General features: G+C 38.6%; 1 protein-coding gene across 3 annotated transcripts in view; it reads right to left on the reverse strand.

Moving 5' to 3' along the window:
- The window catches only part of itsn1 (intersectin 1), a 67,854-nt gene that overhangs the window by 17,479 nt on the left and 31,236 nt on the right, over nt 1–19,139 (reverse strand). For 2 of the 3 annotated variants that reach the window (XM_023328071.1, XM_023328073.1), the window contains exons 16-31: nt 18,627–18,714; nt 18,007–18,146; nt 10,476–10,606; nt 10,102–10,379; nt 8,249–8,415; nt 8,072–8,086; nt 6,016–6,260; nt 5,757–5,931; nt 5,578–5,664; nt 4,374–4,567; nt 3,447–3,526; nt 3,195–3,367; nt 3,032–3,077; nt 2,678–2,799; nt 1,048–1,171; nt 404–598 (exon numbers count right to left, since the gene is read on the reverse strand). In XM_023328071.1, the coding sequence (XP_023183839.1) occupies nt 404–598; nt 1,048–1,171; nt 2,678–2,799; nt 3,032–3,077; nt 3,195–3,367; nt 3,447–3,526; nt 4,374–4,567; nt 5,578–5,664; nt 5,757–5,931; nt 6,016–6,260; nt 8,072–8,086; nt 8,249–8,415; nt 10,102–10,379; nt 10,476–10,606; nt 18,007–18,146; nt 18,627–18,714 (2,260 nt within the window). The remainder of the gene's footprint in view (nt 1–403; nt 599–1,047; nt 1,172–2,677; nt 2,800–3,031; nt 3,078–3,194; nt 3,368–3,446; nt 3,527–4,373; nt 4,568–5,577; nt 5,665–5,756; nt 5,932–6,015; nt 6,261–8,071; nt 8,087–8,248; nt 8,416–10,101; nt 10,380–10,475; nt 10,607–18,006; nt 18,147–18,626; nt 18,715–19,139) is intronic. The other variant, XM_023328072.1, reaches the window with a different exon arrangement.

Below are 19,139 nucleotides of genomic sequence, written 5' to 3' on the forward strand. Positions count from 1 at the left end.
CTCTTACATTTATGGTGGATCATATTGAAGGAAACCATGCAGAGAGGAAAAAAGAGGTGCTTATACACTGATGCACGCAAATTAACACACATCTACATGCAAATACACAGCATACAAACACACACAGACACCACCCAGAGGTGGTGCATGATGGGGAGGTTATCAAAGAGGCCCAAGAAGTGTGAAGGTGAAAGGTGAAACCAGCCCGGGTTCAAAAAGACTGACAGAGAGGGACAGCATCTCCACACCTGGCTCTGGGTGTGTGTGTGCGTGGGCGTGTGTGTGTGTCAGTTGTGTTTGTGCTACACATAATAGATTTCGACTGAATGTTAGTCTGCTCATCTTAGCGCACACTTCCGGTGGAATCCACGCTACAGGTGGGGCCGTGTGTGCGCATACTCACACTGCGTGCTTGGGTCTGTGTCTGTCGTCAGTTTGACATAGTTGCTAGGAAACAGGCCCTCCCTCCCGTTCAGTTCTCCTTTCCACCAATCACAGTCGTCCTTGTTGAGCACGTTGATCACCTGGCCCTTTTGGAAGGCCAGCTCGTCGTCGTTCTGGGCCACATAGTCATACATGCCGATCACCTGACACAGAGCTTCATAAAAACCAAAAAGATGGACCAGACATCAACATTTTCAATTTGACACAAAATCTCAAACCAAAAATGACATAAAAAACAGACTAATCCATTTCTTGAAGCATTTCTTTCCTTTTATCTGCCCAGACTCACATTTATTTTTATTGACCTCTACCCTAGCCCAGGTGTCAGAAACCTGTGGCTCTTTGTACCTTCCACAACTTTTTCAGGTTTCACCAACTCAAATGTAAGAATTTTCAATACCATTACTAATGAAATTTAAGACCTGTATTGTGATAAAAATGTACAAATGACAATAAATTGGCAATAAATTTTCCTTAACCATGATAGACATAAAGAAATCTAGCTAACTAGCAAGGGTACATTAGCAGCTAGTTAGAGGTAGCCTCAACAACCTATGAGGAGTGAGATCCACAAAGACAGATGTAAATGTGTGATGTGCATACCTGTGCTGGCAGGAGCCAGTTTAGGAGGGGTGGGCTCTGTGGGAGTGGTCTTGCTGGTGCTGGGACTCAGAAGCTTCACATAATTGGCTGGGAACCAACCAATCTGCCGCTTTTTCCCCCGAGCCTTCGTCATGAGAAACAGAGAATGACAGCAGATATCAGCTCAGCACCAACACTGAGCTGTTACTTTTGAACATCCTTTAGAGCAACTCACTCAAACCACTGCACTTTAATGTTTTTCACCCACAATATTTTGTCTTGATCAAAGAACACCAACCTGTGACTGTAAAACCAAGGTATCAAACTATGATTATTGTGTACCTTTACATAAGGTTTTTGTAGGTTTCAAATTTAAAACTCTGAATTTGATTTGAAAGTAAATTTAATTAATTTCTTAAGGCCTTATTAAGACCATTATGAATTAAATTTAAGACCTGAATCACATCAGAAATGTGCAAAAGAAACAGCCTTAACCACCCTAGTGCCAAGCTTTTTTGAACAGAATGAATGTAGCATTGAATGGGTTGGCAACAGAAGTGATCCAATGGTGAAGATGAACATCATCCTGCCAATACATTTGCACTTAAACCATGATAGATGCAAAAAAGCTAAAAATGTTTTTAAAAAAGCTAGCTACCTCGTTTGCATATTTTTAGCTAGCTAGCTAGTTTTTCCTTCTCCTTCTGTTTCCACTGTAGAAACTAGAACAACTGTTTCCTGCTAATATACCCTTCTTATTTACCTAGCAAGGGCATATAAGCAGCTAGCTACCAGCAGCTACAACTGCCTTGAAGCTGTTGAAGCTGCAGAACGAAAAGAAGAAGCAAATTAAACACAGCTCAAACAATTGCCTGAAAAGTCCCATGAGAAAAAAAACTATAGAATATGAGATTAAATAGTAAATATATTTAAAGATCTGAGAATAAGAAATTTAAGGCTATCTTAAATTTTAATTTAAGATAGCCTTAATTTTAACTAACTAATTTTAATTAGCTTAAGACATTTGAAAGCCTTGATTTAAAATACATCAATCTAAGACCTGTGATGAACATATTCAAGACCAACTTCAATTTCTTTTAAAATGAATTTAATACATTTAAGGCCTTACTTCTAGATGTATGAATATAAGACTTTTTAAGAGTGTGTGGACATCTTGTAGTAATTTTGGCAAAAAATTATAAGGAACTGGCCAATGTTTGTAAATACAGATAAGAACAAATGCAGGTTTTTAACCATTTTTATTTCTTTTCCTGCAATATTTGCATTGAAATTCCACAAGGAATTTGTTTTCCTTCTCACTAGGCTGGAAACTGTGTGCTTTGTAAAAAAAGTATCCATATGCTTATGTTTATCTTTATTTTAAATCTAGAAAATTTAAATAAAATGATGGCTCTTTAAAAATTACAAGAAATGTCCTAAAGTATATATCTGCCTAAAAAGTTACCTTTTCTCAAAAGGTCATGTGGCCTTATTTTAATAAATTTAAGATATTTTATGGCCTTAATTTTAGATAAATGAAATTGAGACTTTTAAGGATGTGCGGGGATCCTGTTTACAGCTCTAATAAGCATGTTATCCATGTTAATACAACCTGATAGTCATTTGTCCAGGTTGGACAGTGCTGGTGTACCTGCAGCTCGCCCTCCCACCAGCCCCCGGGATTCTTCTTCCTGATGAGGATGAGCTGTCCCGGTGCTAATGTCAGCTGCTCTGCGCCCGTTGCAGTGTAAGCAGCGATCACCTGAGCGATCTCTAAAAGAGGGAAAAGGAAGGAAGAAGATGGGATTTTTTTTACCTTTAAGAATATTACAGTTTGACTAAAAGCAGAAATCAGCATTTTGCAAATGCTCTAATTTAAATGACTAAAAGATGTGAAACAAGTTATAATAAGGTGGACACATAGATTGGATTAGATTTAGTAATCTAAGCCAAGTCTGTTTTATTAGAACAAAGAGTCCAGTTATGAATAACAGAAAAATCTCACCTGGTTTCTTCCCCAGACTTCCCGTCTTCCCTGCTGGTCCCAGGGACTGAAAAAGGGAAATTTATGACAATTAAAAATAATAAATAAATAAAATAAAATCCTGCAAATGTTCCCAAATTATAATTTTAGCCCAGACTAAATAATCCAAAACAAAGGTTTCAACCTCTGGCACTGAGTCACGTGGTTTGACGTAGTTGGAAGGAAAGACTCCAGTCTTTCCCCCCACCATGCCCGTCCACCAATCCCCTTCTTTCCTGGTCACCACGACGATGTCTCCTAGCTGGAAACTAAGGTCCCCCTGTTCATTGCTCTCATAGGTGTACATGGCCACATATTCTGGAGAAAAGCAGGAGGAAAAAGTCACCACTCTCTCTAGAGAAAGTCAGGAAACGGTAAACGTTCTTTATAGAGTTACCTTCTCCAGATTCGGAAGATTTTGCTGGAGAGGATGAGGGTCGTTTCCCATTGGGCGGACTCTCCGATATTCCAGCTTCACTAGGGGACATGAGGGCAAACAAAATGAAATGATTCAAAATATTTATGTGTAAATATTTAAAAGTTAAATAATTTCTATATAAGGAATGGCATGTTGTCATCTTGACAGGCTGATTTCCAAAGATCCATCACAGTTTTCCATATTTCAGCAAACACTTCCAGATCTGACAAAAACAAAAGGTGGCCGGATGCAGTCTGGTTAAGGTGGTGTTCACCAAACATCTTCTGTCTTTAACAATTTGTTGTTAAAACTGTGACAAAAAAATCTGAAGGCCCTCTCTCATTTTGACCACTTACAATTCACACTCCTGACCACTTGGTGCAGAAGTGCAAAGTAATCTTCACTTGGAGAAATGTTCCCCGATTTCAAAACACTGGCTGAAGTGGCTCTTGTAATTCCAGTCTCCATTGTTGCAGCAGAATGCAGACTCAGCGTTCAGATCAACATCAAAACCTTGAGATGTTTGACTAAGCACAAATTGCCACACAATTCAGGTCCATGTGGAAGTTGTGAGACTGTGTTCAGATCACAGCACGTCGTTCATGATTTAAGTATCATTTAATTAGATTTTTTAATACCAAGTTCCTGGGGCAACCTGTATTAATTTTCTTCATGTGTGATGGCATAATGTGGTAAAAACAGATTATGATGGGATTTCTTTTTTGACACCAAAAAAAAAAAAAAAAGGAAAAAAAAAGTCAAGTATAACCTCCGAGTACAACATGAATTTAAGATAAAGATTCCCCTTTTTTGGACATCACTGAATTGGATCAAACATTATTTCATTGTCATCGATATGTTGCCATTCTGAGAGGCCTGTGGTGTGACAGGCTCTTCTAAACTTACTTAGTGTTTTTGCTGCGGACTGCAGCTGCAGCAGCAGCAGCAGCAGCAGCAGCAGCAGCAGCAGCAGCAGCAGCAGAGGGAATCGTCATGTTGGCCGAGATGAGCTTGACGTAACTTTTGGGGAACCAGCCTCTTTGTCCGTTCTGAAGCTCACCTAGCCACCACATGTCCTGCTGCTCCAGCACTGTTATGATCTGCATCAAAAACAATGTTACCACTTTCAGACCAACTTCATACACGAGTCCATAGTTCATTACATTTCATTTTTTATTTCATTCACTCAATAAATATGAATACTTCATGTAACAAATAAAAGAAATAAAAGAGGTTTAGATTGCTTTAGATCGCTGTCAAGGTTGTTCCATAAACTGACACCTTTAACTGTAATGCATCTTTCTGTCATCGTCTGTCTGAATCTAAATTTTGGAGACGTTCGATGTGAGAGAACATTTGGTGGAGTGGAAACGGCGCTACGTCTGTGAAATATGACATCGCGGTAGCGCAGCGGCGGTTCAACAGTGAGATCAGAACCCTGCGTTTTCCACTGTTGGTTATCTAATACAATGACTTGCATTATTTTTCTGGTTATTTGCTTAGCTTTCTGACCGTCATGCTCAACTGGATGAGAATCGTGCGTTGAATTACCTGCTGTCTGACCACCCAAGTGAATTTTTTTCTGTAGTGTGCCTCAATGTAGCCATAGTCTGTCAGTTGCTTGCATTTTTAAATGTCATATTAGATTCATTGTGTTAATGCATGTTGATGTGCTTCACCCCACAGATATTATTTCACCGCAAGACGCAAACTCCACTCCATCACTCTCAGAGCGCTAAAGTTCCACATGACATTGCTTAGGATTTGCTGCTGTGCGCCGTGTGAAGGAAAGGGGGAGACACACTGCACACTGGCTTCTGAGGGTTGCAAAGTACGAGATGTAGGTGATCAATTTTTGTGATTGGCAATAAGAGAGAGTTATCAGCGATCGCCGATCATACACGTTTTCACGGAAATCGGTTGATTATGATCGGTAGCCGATTGATCGGGACGTCACAAATGTATAGCACTTTAATATTTTCTCCTGAATAAAATCAGATTGTAATCCACAAATAAGATGCACTTAAGAAATTTAGAAAGTTTTCTGTCCTTCAGGTACCTAGTTATTGTAAACACAGGACTGAACAGCGACCACTAGATGGACTGCTACCTCATTTTTGTTGAAGTTGAGGTGGTTGTCCTTCTTGGCTCTCCAAGGATACAAGGCCTGGGCCTGAAGTCCCTCCACCTTCTCCCCCTAAAAAGAAAACACAAAAAAGGTAGGATTGCAGCATATTACAGCTATCTGTCTTTGCATAGCGAATGATTCATTTTCTCCTTTTTTCATACCTGTCCTAGTACAGGAGAAGGTGAGGAGCCTGTCGTCATCGTGGCAGGCGTGAAGGCGGAGCGTTGCCGTAACTGTGCTGATGGAACGCTGAGAGAGGGATTCTGATTGGCTGAGGAGGTAGGCCAGGCGTCCCATCCCTCACTGTCTGACTGGCTCGCTGTGCTGGACGGCCAACTGACAAAGGAATCAGACGATCAGGCTACAGCGGAAAACTCTCGACACTTTTAGGAGTCGGGAGGTAATGTGAGTCGGACTTACGTGGTGCTGAAGTCGGCCCAGTTGCTGTTAGCAGAAGATGTTGAGGTGGAGGTGTGTCCGGTGGCTGAAGGGGGAGTGGCCATTGGCTGCTGGGTCGACGGGGGTGTGGCCGAAGACGAAGGCCGCAAGCTGACTGGTGCTTCGCTTTCAGGTATCCGCTCTGCATAATTAGCTGGGAACCAACCGGTTCTGCCTCTGAGCTCACCCCCCAGCCACCCAGGCTCCCCAGTTTGAGACTCATCCACCTATCAGAACACAGAGGCAACATTACAAAAAGGTCTACTGAAACAGAGGTAGCTCTAAATACTACTGTCAACTCTTCAAAGGGACAATGAACAACAAAAACAAAGCTTTGCTGGTGAGACCATCTGTCACAGTGAGCAAAGTTATTAAATACTAGAAAAATGGATGAGAAAAAGTGAGATGCAGTAATCCGTTTGCTGGTTAATGTTCCACCAGGTGTTCATTATATTCAGCAACTTTCTTGACCAAATTACAATAAAATAGTTGCTCAGCAACTATTTCTTGTATTTGCATAATTAGGAGGACGCTGTGTTTCTAGACAAAACTCTTAGAGTGTTTTCGCACCTGACAGTCCAGTGGACTCGGCTGGATTATTAACCAAAACTGCAACATTTGTTGCATTTTCAGCTGATGCAGTTCACTTTCACTGAACTGTGTCAAACAATCCAAACTAATTGAGCGCCACCTGTGGGGGCGCTGCACCAAGAGCCTCTGAAGGAAGCCGAAGGAAAACCTCAGAAGAAGACATGAATACAACTTCCTTCGTTACAAACTAGAAATAAAAATGGAGTAGTGTTAGATTTTAGCAGTTGCAGTTTCAGCAATTTTTCTTTCTAGCATTTGACTCTTGGTTTTATTTACCCAGAATGCCCTGCACTACAGTAGGTATCCTGCTTAAAAGCAGCTTCCGGTCTCCTTGGCGTTCTCATATGCATTTGAACCGCACCAGAGTTCACTTTAATCAAACCGAGACCGAGGATTTTAGGGTGGACAAGTTTGCTTTTTTGGTCAGCATCAGAGTTCTATTACAAATTCATGCCTCCCCAGACAAACCAGACTTTCAAAGCAGAAGAACTAGAGTTGGATTAAACCAGACTAAATGTTGCTGGTGTGAATGCACCCTTAATAACATGTAGGCCTGCATGCACTCCGGGTTAGCTGTAACTCACATTCACATTTGAAGAGAAAAAATAATAAAACATCTCAAGTTCAGATTCTCAGAGCAGAATTCCAGTAAGCAGATTATTTTCATTTACCGAACCAGACTTGCATTGTCAACATATTTAATGACCTGTTTAAGAAGTGATCCCACATCTCTGAATGTACCACCAGGTTTTTGCAAATTGATGCTGGCTAGTCTGAAGGAGCTGAGGGGGAGAGCTGTGAGGAAGGGCTGCTCTGTCAGATTGAAGCTCATAAGCATGGAAACTGCAGCTTTTCTCAAACATGAATGGAAAAATAAAGGTAACACTCCAGGTTTGTTTTTGATGAAAGAATAACATAGCATGATGTAAAGCTCAGAAAAGTAAATTTTACATGATACGATGTCTATGTCTAAGGGATGCTCACACAGATTATGAAAATACAAGAGGTCTGGTAGCATTTCGGCTGCCTATGAAAAGTATTCACCCCTTTGGATATTTTTCCCCCTTTCTTAGTTTTACAAATCATTTATGATTAACATAATGTGGCTTTTGTGACAAAAAAAATGACCAAATTACCAAAAGAATGTTGTAAATGTTTTGGTCAAAAGAAAAAAAAAAAAGCCAAATTCAGTTGATTTTGATTGATTTGTCAAAGAAATCAAAAGCTTGAACATTCAATACTTTTCACAGGTGCTGGACATTTATCTGTGATGACTTTGTGAAAAGCAAAGTCAATTACATTCATCCACTGGTAAATGGAAAAACATCTAGATGACATGAGATGAACCAATGGCAGCAAGTGTTTTCTTTTGTTTTTGGCTTGTGATTGGTGGAAGCACACAACACTGCACTGGGCGGGGCCGGGGGGACGAGGGGCAAGGACTTACCCATTCCCCCTTCACCTTCAGTATGCACAGCGGAGGAGAGAGGAAAAAGTTAATACAAGCAACCCGTCTTTCACACACAAGCACACTGCAGGAGGAAGCCCAAGAAACCGAAACAGAACACGTGTTGAAAGCACTCTCTAAAGCTTCTTTCTGAGGCGAATGGGTCAAAGTACGCACCATGATGACATCACCAGGCTGGATGCTGATCTCATCGTGACTACGAGCATCGAATGGATACAGAGCCCTGTAGTAGACCACCTTCACTGGCTTCTGCTGTTTTTGTTGCTCGAAGCCACTGGCAGAAGCTTTCTGGTCAAACAGACTTGGGCCAGGAACCTTGTCTACTGTAGAGAGATCAGAGAAACAGAAATATAACAAACTTGTGAAAGAAAAAAACAATACACATGATGCACCATGCTGAAGGCGACACTGTTTAAGTCTATGGACGTAGACCAAGATGGGTGCCACTTCTCAGAACTTCGTACATAAAAGCCCTCTAGGCCTTTATTAAAGCTCAGCTGGGCAAAGACGAAGAAGACTACTGCTCTTCTGTTTTATGGTCAATGAAAATAAATGTAATTGTTTCCAGTGTTTTGTTTAGTGCAAAAAAACACTAAACAAGGTGATGGGAGTATTTTTCAGTCAATGCGGCTAAAAATCTAATTAGAGTAGTACAAAGTGAGGAAATAAGACTACATAAAGCTTTTTATCATTAGGCAGAGATACTTGTTCTTGAGAAAAACGGTAACAGAGTCAGGTTTGTAGGCCTTTTCAACTCATTCCAACCTTTTCTGATGATCCCACAACTTCTCCATAGGATTGAGATGTTTTGGTGATGGCCACACCAAAACATGGCTTTGTGGTCATTAAGCCACTTTGTCTTTGTGCTCAGGGTTATTGTCCATTCGGAAGACCAATCCGTACCAGAGATTTTACATGATGCTGCCACCCTCACAGCATGTTGTTAGGATGGTATGAGCATCCCGGTTTTTCCTAAAAATGCAACGCTACTCATTATAGCCAAACAGTTCCACTTTAGCTTCATCAGGCCGCAACAAATGTCTCCAAAAATGAAGATCTTTGTGCCTGTGTCCATCTGCAAATTGCAATCTGCCTTTTTATGTTTCTGTTGGAGATGACTTCCTCTTTGCTGAGTGGCCTTTCAGCTTATGTCAGTACAGCTCATGTTTCACTGTGGATAATGTCTGTCTTTTCAGCTTCCGCTGCATCTTCAAAGGGTCCTTGGCTTTTGTTCTGGAGACGATTCAAACATTCATCTCTATCATGCAGAAAGTGTCTCTTTCCTGTGGTACCATGTTTGGACATTCCCATCATGTCTATATTGACGTAGAATAGTTTGAAGAGATGAACACTACACCTTCACGCATCAGTAAATTGCTTCCAAGGGTGAACCATATTTGCTCAGCTGCACAATTCTCTTCCTGATATCTTGGCTGATTTCTTTTGACTTTCTCATTGTGTCAAACAACAAATAAGTATGGTTAAGATGTGACCTTAAAATACATCCATGCTGGTCCACAGGGTTGTTCCTCATGTCTGTCAAATGATTAGATGACATCCTCTGCATGCCATGATGTGCTGCAGAAGCCCGTTAGTTAGACATTCATTTAAGTCAGGTATGCAATAGCCAGGAGACACCTAACAAAGTGTTGGACAGTGATCCAGGGTTGGGAGCCACTGAGATAATCTGTCACAAACCATGAGATTATCATCTGGGCTTTTCTTCATTGTTTGAAGAGACAGTCATCAATCTGTATATGAACTTCTAAATTTGAAGACATTAATAAATACATTTATGACATTCTTTCTTTAATGTGTGTCTCTTTAATTCTAACAGACCTAAAGCTAGAGAACTTGGTCTGATTTAACTTCAGACAGAAATAAAGGTGAATGCGTCTTTTTATTTGTAAAAGTCTGGTTTCAATTGGATGAACAGATATAACCACTTCCCACTTGATTCCAACCGCATACTGGAATCAAGACCCCAATCAGCAGCAGCTGTAACCCACCTGCTGAAACCCAGGGGTCAGCTGGCTGGCTGAACAGCTTGTTCAGTTTGTCCTGCATGTCCTTCTTTCCTCTGCTCTCCACATCCTTCTCTTCCACTGAGCCGGCCCCCTTCCTGCCTTCCTCTTCCTCCTCCATCCCTCTCCTCTTCCTCTCCTCTTCCTCCTGAGTGACTCTGTTTAGCCAGGCGTGTGATGCAGACACGGAAGCAGGGCTAGGAACTTTAGGGGCAGAGCTTCCCGTTTCTCCCCGCCAGGCCACTCCTTCCTTTGACGATGACCTGGATGTTGGCAAGAATAAGGTGCATAGAAGGTCAGATTATTTACCAAAAAACACATTAAAAACGCCAACATTTCAGTATTTCTTCCCGTCTTACCCTTCCTCCTGCAGCTCGGCAGACTTCCTTTCGATTGCCGTTTGTATGTAAGGTTGGGAGAGTGACTGAGCGCCTCCCTCCAACTCCTTCTGCTTCTGCCTCTGCTGCCGGCTGTGAATCTCCCGCAGTTCCTGCAAAGCATCGTGGCGTACAGGAAAGGAACAGCGATGAGGGCGAAGTGGGTTCAGAGGGTCGGTGGCTACGGGTTACAGTCCACAACTAAACAACACCAGCAGCGGCACATTTCGCATTAGTCGGGTGATCAAGACAAGCTCCGCCCCCTTCAAATAAACGGAGCAGCACAACGTTTTGGCATGTTTCCAACAAAAGGAAACAAGGAATCAATATAAAAAACGTTTTTTAATAAATGTTATTAAAAACAAAATCACAACCTTTTCATACATTTCAGTCTTCTAGCAATGTATGATTTGTTGTCTATACATAGTGAGGTGGAGAGTTTCCAGTCTTTCTAAAATGCTATAATTTTCTTTGTCCAAACTTGTTGAAATTTTAGATTCGTCTTCATTTAATTTATTCCTTGTGATTTGTTTTAGTGGTGAAAAAATATGGCTAGGAGAAGACCTATAGGCAAAAAATAACGTATTAGTATAGGAGTTTCAGAAAAATTGTAACTGCAGAAATCTGTTCTTGGTCTTCTTTCTCATTTTTTTTTAAACTGCTCCTTCAGTGAGAATAAGCATTTCATCAATGCTTATGATAAAATTATCAAAATTTAAATTTGCTAATTTAAAATTAGTTCAACAATTACCATTTTGATGACAAACATTTTTTGAAGAGTAATTTTGTTTACAGAGACATCATAATCCATTTTTTTAATTAGCAAATTAATTTCCTCTTTGGGTCAGTAAAGTGTTTTTGAATTTAAATTGAATGCAATTCACATTTCAGTTGTGTGTGGTTTTGATTTCCGTTTTATTTATTGTTTTTGAGTGTTGTGTTTATTCTTAGATATTAGAAATAACTTCCAGTTCCAGTGTTAGTGTTTACAAAATCAGTGTTTATTGGTCTTCGAGAGGGCAAACTTGAATTATTATTCCATTATCATATTTTTTGAAAATGGACTCAAAACAACATTATTATTTATCGCAATAATTACTGGGAACATTTGTTATGCCGCAAAATTTGTTTGTTGTCTCATAAAATTTGTTATACAGTGATAGTGAACTGTAAAAAATAAAAATATGAAGTATATTTTCATATATCGGTTCGGTTTTTACATCTTCAGTGCTTCATATGATCAGCTTTTCTACATTTGTAATTTCGAAAAAATTGCAAAATGTTTAGATTTTTTTTTTTACTGGACTGGGTGTTGCTGCTACCAATCCCAAAGCAATGTGCGCTGCTGAAGGCGGAGCTTGCACAAAGGACTCTCTTGTTGACATACTGGGTTAAAAGGAGTGAATGAATAAAGGATGGCTAACAGAGGGTGGAAAAGAAATGAGTGCGCTGAGATAAACACGGGCAGTTCTGTGTACCCATGACAACCATCTGTGCCGTTAGAAACCACTCTGTCGCTTAAAACAATGCAATGTGGATGCCGTGTTCCAGCCAATCGACCGATGTGAGGAGGACACTTCAAGGGACAATCAAACAAATAAGAGAGAAGAGATAGACAACTTTGAGGAGACAGAAAAGTCCAAACAACCTGGAACAGGAAGTGAAAGAGACAGACACACACACACAGACACTCGCTCACATTAAACTTATTTATTTTTAAAAATAACACAACTCTCCCAGCTTCCTGTCAGGTTGAAACAACGACAGTTAAGGAAGGACTTCAGTGACGTGAAATAAAGTAGCCTTGCATATCAAAAAACGCCATAAAAATGTCAACAGTGTTAGATAGAGATGCACAGAGACACAATTGGACAATTTTCAGCTTGGCAGACCAGCGTAGGATTCAACAACAACGCTACAGTATGAAAGTTGTTATTAAGCAAATAATTGTTGTAGTTAGCAGTTTTCAGTATGAGGCTTTTAAAATTTCTGTTAGCATGCTGTCTAGTGATTCTGGTTAACACAGGACACTTTGATAGGTTTTGCTCATTCCGCTTTGCTGCTGTTTTTTACTTTTGGAGCGTTCAGCTCCTCTTTAAATCTGTGTGGTCTCATAGTTTGAGAGATTTTTTTTTCTACCTCTTCTGGGATTTGGGGCCATATTCAGGTATTATTCGAGCTTTGGGATGATAATCAGCTGCTTCCAGTTGTAAAAGCGTCACAGTTGTGCATCATAACCAGGTTGCTCTTGTAACCAGGTTGTTATGTATTGCAAATTTTTTTTGCCCAGGTCCCTCTTGAAAATGAGATATAGATCTCAACGGGGTTTACCTGGTTAAATAAAGGAGTATATAATACCTGCATTAAAGTAAAAAATTAACAGCAAAAATCCTTCCAGATGCACAGCACTCAAAACCAGATGGAATAACATGCAATGAGTCCAAACATACAATGCCTCAATTTGAAAAATAATAAAACTTATGAACACAAATTGACAAAAAGAACAAATCAGAACTACAGTAACCGAGCCATTTCAATTCTAAAATAATGTTAGTACAAGAGCGAACTGAGCTGCAGCAAACCTTTGCATGTTGCAGGCTAGGTTCTGTTTCTGCTACTAGCTACCTGATATGGAAAATAAGTGGTTTGGCAATATTAACACACATTTCTACATCTCAGGCTTAGATTAGAACTTATGTTATCTTGGGGAATCGATACTGAATCAGCAAAAATCTGTATCGGAAGCTGTGTAAAAATGTCTGATCAGTGCATCTCTACTGTTAACTACAAGAACAAAGCTAGCTAGCTGGATAAGCAGGTAGCTAAACAACACAATGTGAGGGAAAGAAAGGATTTTAAAAAACAAGTAAAAGCAATAAGGAAGAAGATATAGAAAGAGATCAAAGAGAGGACAGAAAGACAGAAAAAAGGAGATTATGAGAAGGAGAGGATGGGTTGTTACATTGACCTTTATAGAGCAGGCTAACCAAGTCAGACAAACTCTGACGGCTAATAATAACTTCTGCTGTTGTCCCTGGTCCTGGTACTGAAACACACACACCCACACACAACAGGCAATACACACAAACACAGAAGATATATCTCTCAGCGTTTCATTAATTTTGTTCACAATTTGGTCATTTAAAGAATCAAAGTGAACTTTTTTGTCAGTTTGTTACTATCTGAGCTCTTTGTAAACCCTCTAGTATTAGCAACTAATAAGTTAAACATACTCCTGTGTTTAATGTGTAAACACAGGATGTAAAGGATTAATGTAAAGTGTTTAATATTAGACATATGAAAGGCCAAAAGAGCTTTGAGGGTTTAAAATTCCTTCAACCACAATTGTTCATATTTGCCTTCAAAGTCCTAATTTATTCCAAATGGCAGCTGTTTTTTAAAGCTATGATGGTGACTCATTTAAAGAAGGATGTTTTGTGATTCACTGTGATGACCTATGCATATTAACAAAAGCTGGTTTAGTCAGTGTTATGCAAACAAGCAAGATGTCGGCACTGTTTATTTTATTTTGTGCTACGATGCTGTTCATATTCTAAAACTTCTTTTTATGTAAAAAGAAGTTTCTTTTAAAACAAAGTAAAAGTTCCAGGAAGTAGTGTGCCTCAAAAATCTAATACACATCCAAGTTTGTTCCATTTAGCTTTATTTCAAGATTATTTGATGTTGAATTAGCAGTAGAGGGCAGTGCTAGCTAAAATCATTAGTTGTGCCAATCCTAAAGCACTAATCAAATATTAGTTCTTCTAATATTAAAGCATTAACTGATATTTAGTTGTAATTGTAGTTCCGAAAAATTAATTTGCTTTAATGGAAACACACCAATTTCGAAAAACATAAACACTAAAAACATTTTTTTTTTTTTATGTAAAATGGTTTTATGCTTTTCCGGCTGTATCCAACATGACAGGAAGTGGTAGAAGGATGATGGCACGGCATGTTTTTTTAATGACTAACTGGGTGAACAGACTTATTCACGTTTTTCATATTTAATGAAAACACCCCAATTGCGAAACTGTGTTTCTTTGATATTAGTGGACTACTGACAGTTTTTGCACACATTTATAACAGAAACGCAGCTAGTGCTGTGTACTTAGGTTAATCTCAACCATCAACACACAAAAAGCCTTTTAGGGTTCTGCTTCTTGGTTGTTAAAGTCAAAAGCAGGTTAGTCACTTGGTAAATGTCCAATTCAAACACAAAAAACTGACCTTAGTGATCAGCTGATGATCACCAGCAGAACTCCAGTTACATAACCACTAAATACATCCCAACTGCAGTACCACCCCATTCCAGCTGTGGCAGTGTGCTCTACCTGTCTCCCTTTCTCTTGGCGGTGAAGCTGGCGTCGCAGGGCTTCTATCCTGGCACAGTGGTTGGCATAGAACTCACACAGACACTGGCATGGGAGCAAAAGGCCAGTGTGGGAGGTAAATGAAAGGAGTAGAAAATATAGGAGGGATTTAATAAGAGGGTTGAACAAATAATAACAGGGAGAAAACGAATGGGAGGAATGCAGGTTGAGGAAGCAGAAACAAAATAAAAACGAGTACAGCCAGGAGCAAAAATGAAAACAACAAACAAACAGGTACAGAAGCAGAGCAGATGTAGAGCCCCAGTGGTTATAAAGGCACAGCAGTGACCAAGGAAGATTTAGGGAGTTATGGCAGTATGGAGGGGAGGGTAGAGGGAAGTAAAGTCAAATATTGTTTGCACCTCAGTGGTGTTTGTCTCGCTTACTGTAAAGAACTACACAACCGAGACGTGCTTCGAGCTGCCAGGAACTGCTTTATTACTTTCTGTTCTACTTCTACTGATGCTTCTGTTATGTTGGCTTCGCTACATAAATCCTGAGCCATGTTGATTAGATTAGTTGTTAGAAAATTAGTTTATTATTGTCTCTATGGTAGCTGCTCTTCTGCCTTCCTCCAGGTCCTGAGTGTTCCCATCTGCTTCTGGCTATGACACACAACAAGACTGAGTCTGCACTCTCTGACCTCTCCCAGGGACCTAGATAAAATAAGATAAAATAAAATAAAGACTAACTGGCTCTGAAGTATCTTGGTGTGTTAGAGCCATTGTAGACAAAAAAGGAGTGAATTTTGCCACAAAAAAAATCAGAAAGTTTGAGATTAATCTGAGCAAGATCCTTTTTTGGTGGAAATTTACTCCTCCTTTTTGTGGACTTTCAGAACTTTCCACGTTTCTTTCTAGATAAATTTTGAGATTGATCTAAAAATTTCAAGCAAATTTTTGACTTTTCAAGCTCAGAAATTTTCATGTTTCTTTTTTCTAGACAATTTCTGTGACTCTCAATTTTTTATTTTTTTTTACCAGAAGTTTACTTTTTTAAAAACAATCTTTCTACAATGCCCCTAATAAGTCATCATACTGAAGAAATCTAATCTTTTGCTGGTCAAATCTTCAGTGCCAAACTTCTTCATGAATGATAAATTGACATCCAGCAGCATATTATTGTGAAACGGAAGGAAAATGACAGCAAATATGTTGCATACATATGAAGGAAACCTATTAAGATGCAGAAAAATTCAATTCAAAAATATTTTTTTTCTAAGTCTAAATTTAATGTCGTAACTCATATCATCCAAATAGCTTCAATTAGTTATTGTGGATGGTGGTGATGTGGGCTGGAAGGATCTCCTATTGCAGCCTCTGGCTGAAGACAGTTTCATGACTGCAATGACATGTTAACACCTCAATATCAGGCAACAGAAATTATATTCAATAGTAACATGCCCTGGATGACATTGTCATTTCTCTTTAAATATACATCTGGCTGTCTGGTTAGAATGCCGAGCAGAAAAATATTTGAGGTATCATTTTAGTTTTTGGGATGAGAATCCCATAAACATAAAATGTTTTACAACAATTTTATGTTGTAAAACATAAAATTGAAAAAAAAAAAAAGTTTTGCCATGGTTGCACATCATAGCAGCTATCAAATAGTAAACAAACCAGACAAAAAAAGACATAAAGGCAGAAATAAGCCTGTCATAATAAGCAATTAATCATAATAATAAATTAAAATCAGCTCAACAATTTCAATTCGGAGGACTAATATTCTGAAAAGCCATTTTGTTTACAGAGACTTCATAATTACGGCTTCGGTTACATTACAGGCTTTTATTTATTGTTTTTGTTTGCTTCGTGTTATTTTGGATATTTAATACACCTTCCAGTCCCAGTGCTAGGTGTTCTTTACACCTAAAATCAAAATTTATTGGTCTTTGAGGGGACGAAGTAGTATTATTGGGGCCATTATCATAACTTTACTTGACAATGGTCTCAAAATAACAATATTATCTTTTATCACAATATTTTATGGGGCAATTTATTGTCCAGCAAAATTTGTTATCGTTTCAGGCTGTGGCTAAAATCCTTTCAGCTGCACAGCATTCCAAATCCAAAGGAAATAAATGATCAAATGTGCCAAAAAAGCTTTGAACAGAAGTCAACCAAAATAATTCAACTTGCTGTCACTAGTAGCAGCATAACTGTAGAAAATAATTTTCCTTCCACTTCACACTTATGCACTACTTCATGATGGTCTATCTCACAAATCCAAAGAATTTACGGTAAAGTTTATCATTGTAACGGGAGAAAATGTGACAACAGACACGGTATAAATACACTGTAAATAACCAGTTGTTTGCTTCCATAATTTGGCGCCAAAAACACAACAATTAAATGTGGCAGCGGCAGCAGTACAACATCCATAGGAACAGAAATGCACCAAAGCTCAATTCACCAAAAAACAAAGTACAACTAAGCTTTGAGATGAATGCTATGAAGAATGGACATCATTATAGAATTAATTTAGGAATGCAAAGTGTCAGGAAGCATTTGATTGGTTCATTTTCTCTCTCTACAACTGAGTTTATAAATAAACTTTACAGTGAATATACCATTATCTTGTTTTATGTAAAAGACTTTTTTCCTCTTAAGTATGAAATCGGTCAATATTAAACCTAAAGTGCCAATAATCAAAATTTTAATGTCTGGTCTTTAAAATTGTTGTTTTGAAGCATTACTAAGGATTTTGAAAATGTCTGGAACAGTATAAATAATCTATGACAATATTATATAAATGTTATTCTTTTAAAATTAACACCATTTAGTGTTTTCTTAATAGTTTATTGATCCAGTATTAGCCTTGCCAATCAAGCTGTCTTCAATATTGTTAAAGAGCGCAGACTGATTGGAGCAATTTTACTCATATGGGTTGAAATCCTATTTGTGGGGTTTGATCTTGATTAAAACACATTACATTATTACATTATCAACTTTGTGGACTTTCTACACTTAGACATGTTTTGGTTTTGTAGCCAAGATTTCTTCAGTAACTCCAGCTTAAAGCTGCACTCCAATTTATTTAACCTATCCCTCAAACAGTAAACTTTGTTACATACTTATGTCGTGTAGCTATGTTTTCTTTGTCTCGTGATGCGCTCTATAAACGCATTGCTTCATTACCTTCAGCTGTGTGTTGAAGGCGTCTATTTCCAACAGTTTAGCTCTGGTCTCTCTCTCCACTGAATCCAGCTGCTCTTTGAGCTGCTGCCTGCTATTCTCCTTTTGCTCAATGGCTTTCTGCAGCGATGACAAGCTGTCACCTAAACACACACACAGAGTAGACGATGTTAGTTAGATAAGCTCAGGCAGTAGGACAACTCCTGGTTTCTTAGGAGTTACTATAAAATTCAGGGAAAATGATCAGAATCTTGGCTGCTGCTGTAAAACCTTTTTATTTCTGAACTCTTGTTCTGGAAACAAGAGTTTCCAGAGCTCAGAACTTTTTCTAACATCATAAAGAAAGAAGAAAGAAAGAGAGAAAGAAAGGAGAAAGAAAAAAAAGGTAAAACAAAAGAGAGAAAGAGAAAGAAATGGAGAAAAGGGAAAGAGCAAGAAAGAAAAGCAAATAAAGGAAGACAAAATGAAAGAGAGAAGTATGGCATGACGTAAAGAAAGAAACACGGAAAGAAAGAAAATATTTTCTAGTACATTTCTAAACTCTAGTGGTTTTGTTTATTTTTCTGGAAACTTGAGTCCCATGCTTTTCCAGACAGAAACTCTACTGTATGTGTTTGACTCACGGTGCAAACTGTTCTGCTGGACCTGCTTTAACTGCTCATTCAGATTCTGCTTGTCAGGAATGAGCCTCCCCAGCCACTGTTGAGAGTCCTGCATACAACAGAAAAACATCAACCACAAACTAACACACACCTTACACCTCTGCTTTAACATACAACTAGGGTGGTTGTAAACAAATATTTTAGTAATTGAGTATTCTATCAATTATTCTTATGATTGATCGAGTAATCAGATGAAAGTTTTTTTTTTGATAAAATAAAATATTGGTAAATCTAACATAACAGCAGTCAACATCCATCCAATTTTTCAGATTTGAAAAATCTACTATTATCTACTATAACTGTTCTGTATTTTAGAAAATTTGTTAACTTGAAGAAAAGTTATACAAAAATCTGAAATTATATTCAATTTAATAATAAAGAGGCAGACTCACAAAAACACTTATAAAAAATGCCTATACTCAAGCTTTTAGTTTATGTTTTAATCTTCAGTCAATTTAATAGACGAATTCTCAC

The sequence above is a fragment of the Xiphophorus maculatus genome, chromosome 22 (genome assembly GCF_002775205.1).
Source record: "Xiphophorus maculatus strain JP 163 A chromosome 22, X_maculatus-5.0-male, whole genome shotgun sequence".
Taxonomy (NCBI): Eukaryota; Metazoa; Chordata; class Actinopteri; order Cyprinodontiformes; family Poeciliidae; genus Xiphophorus; species Xiphophorus maculatus.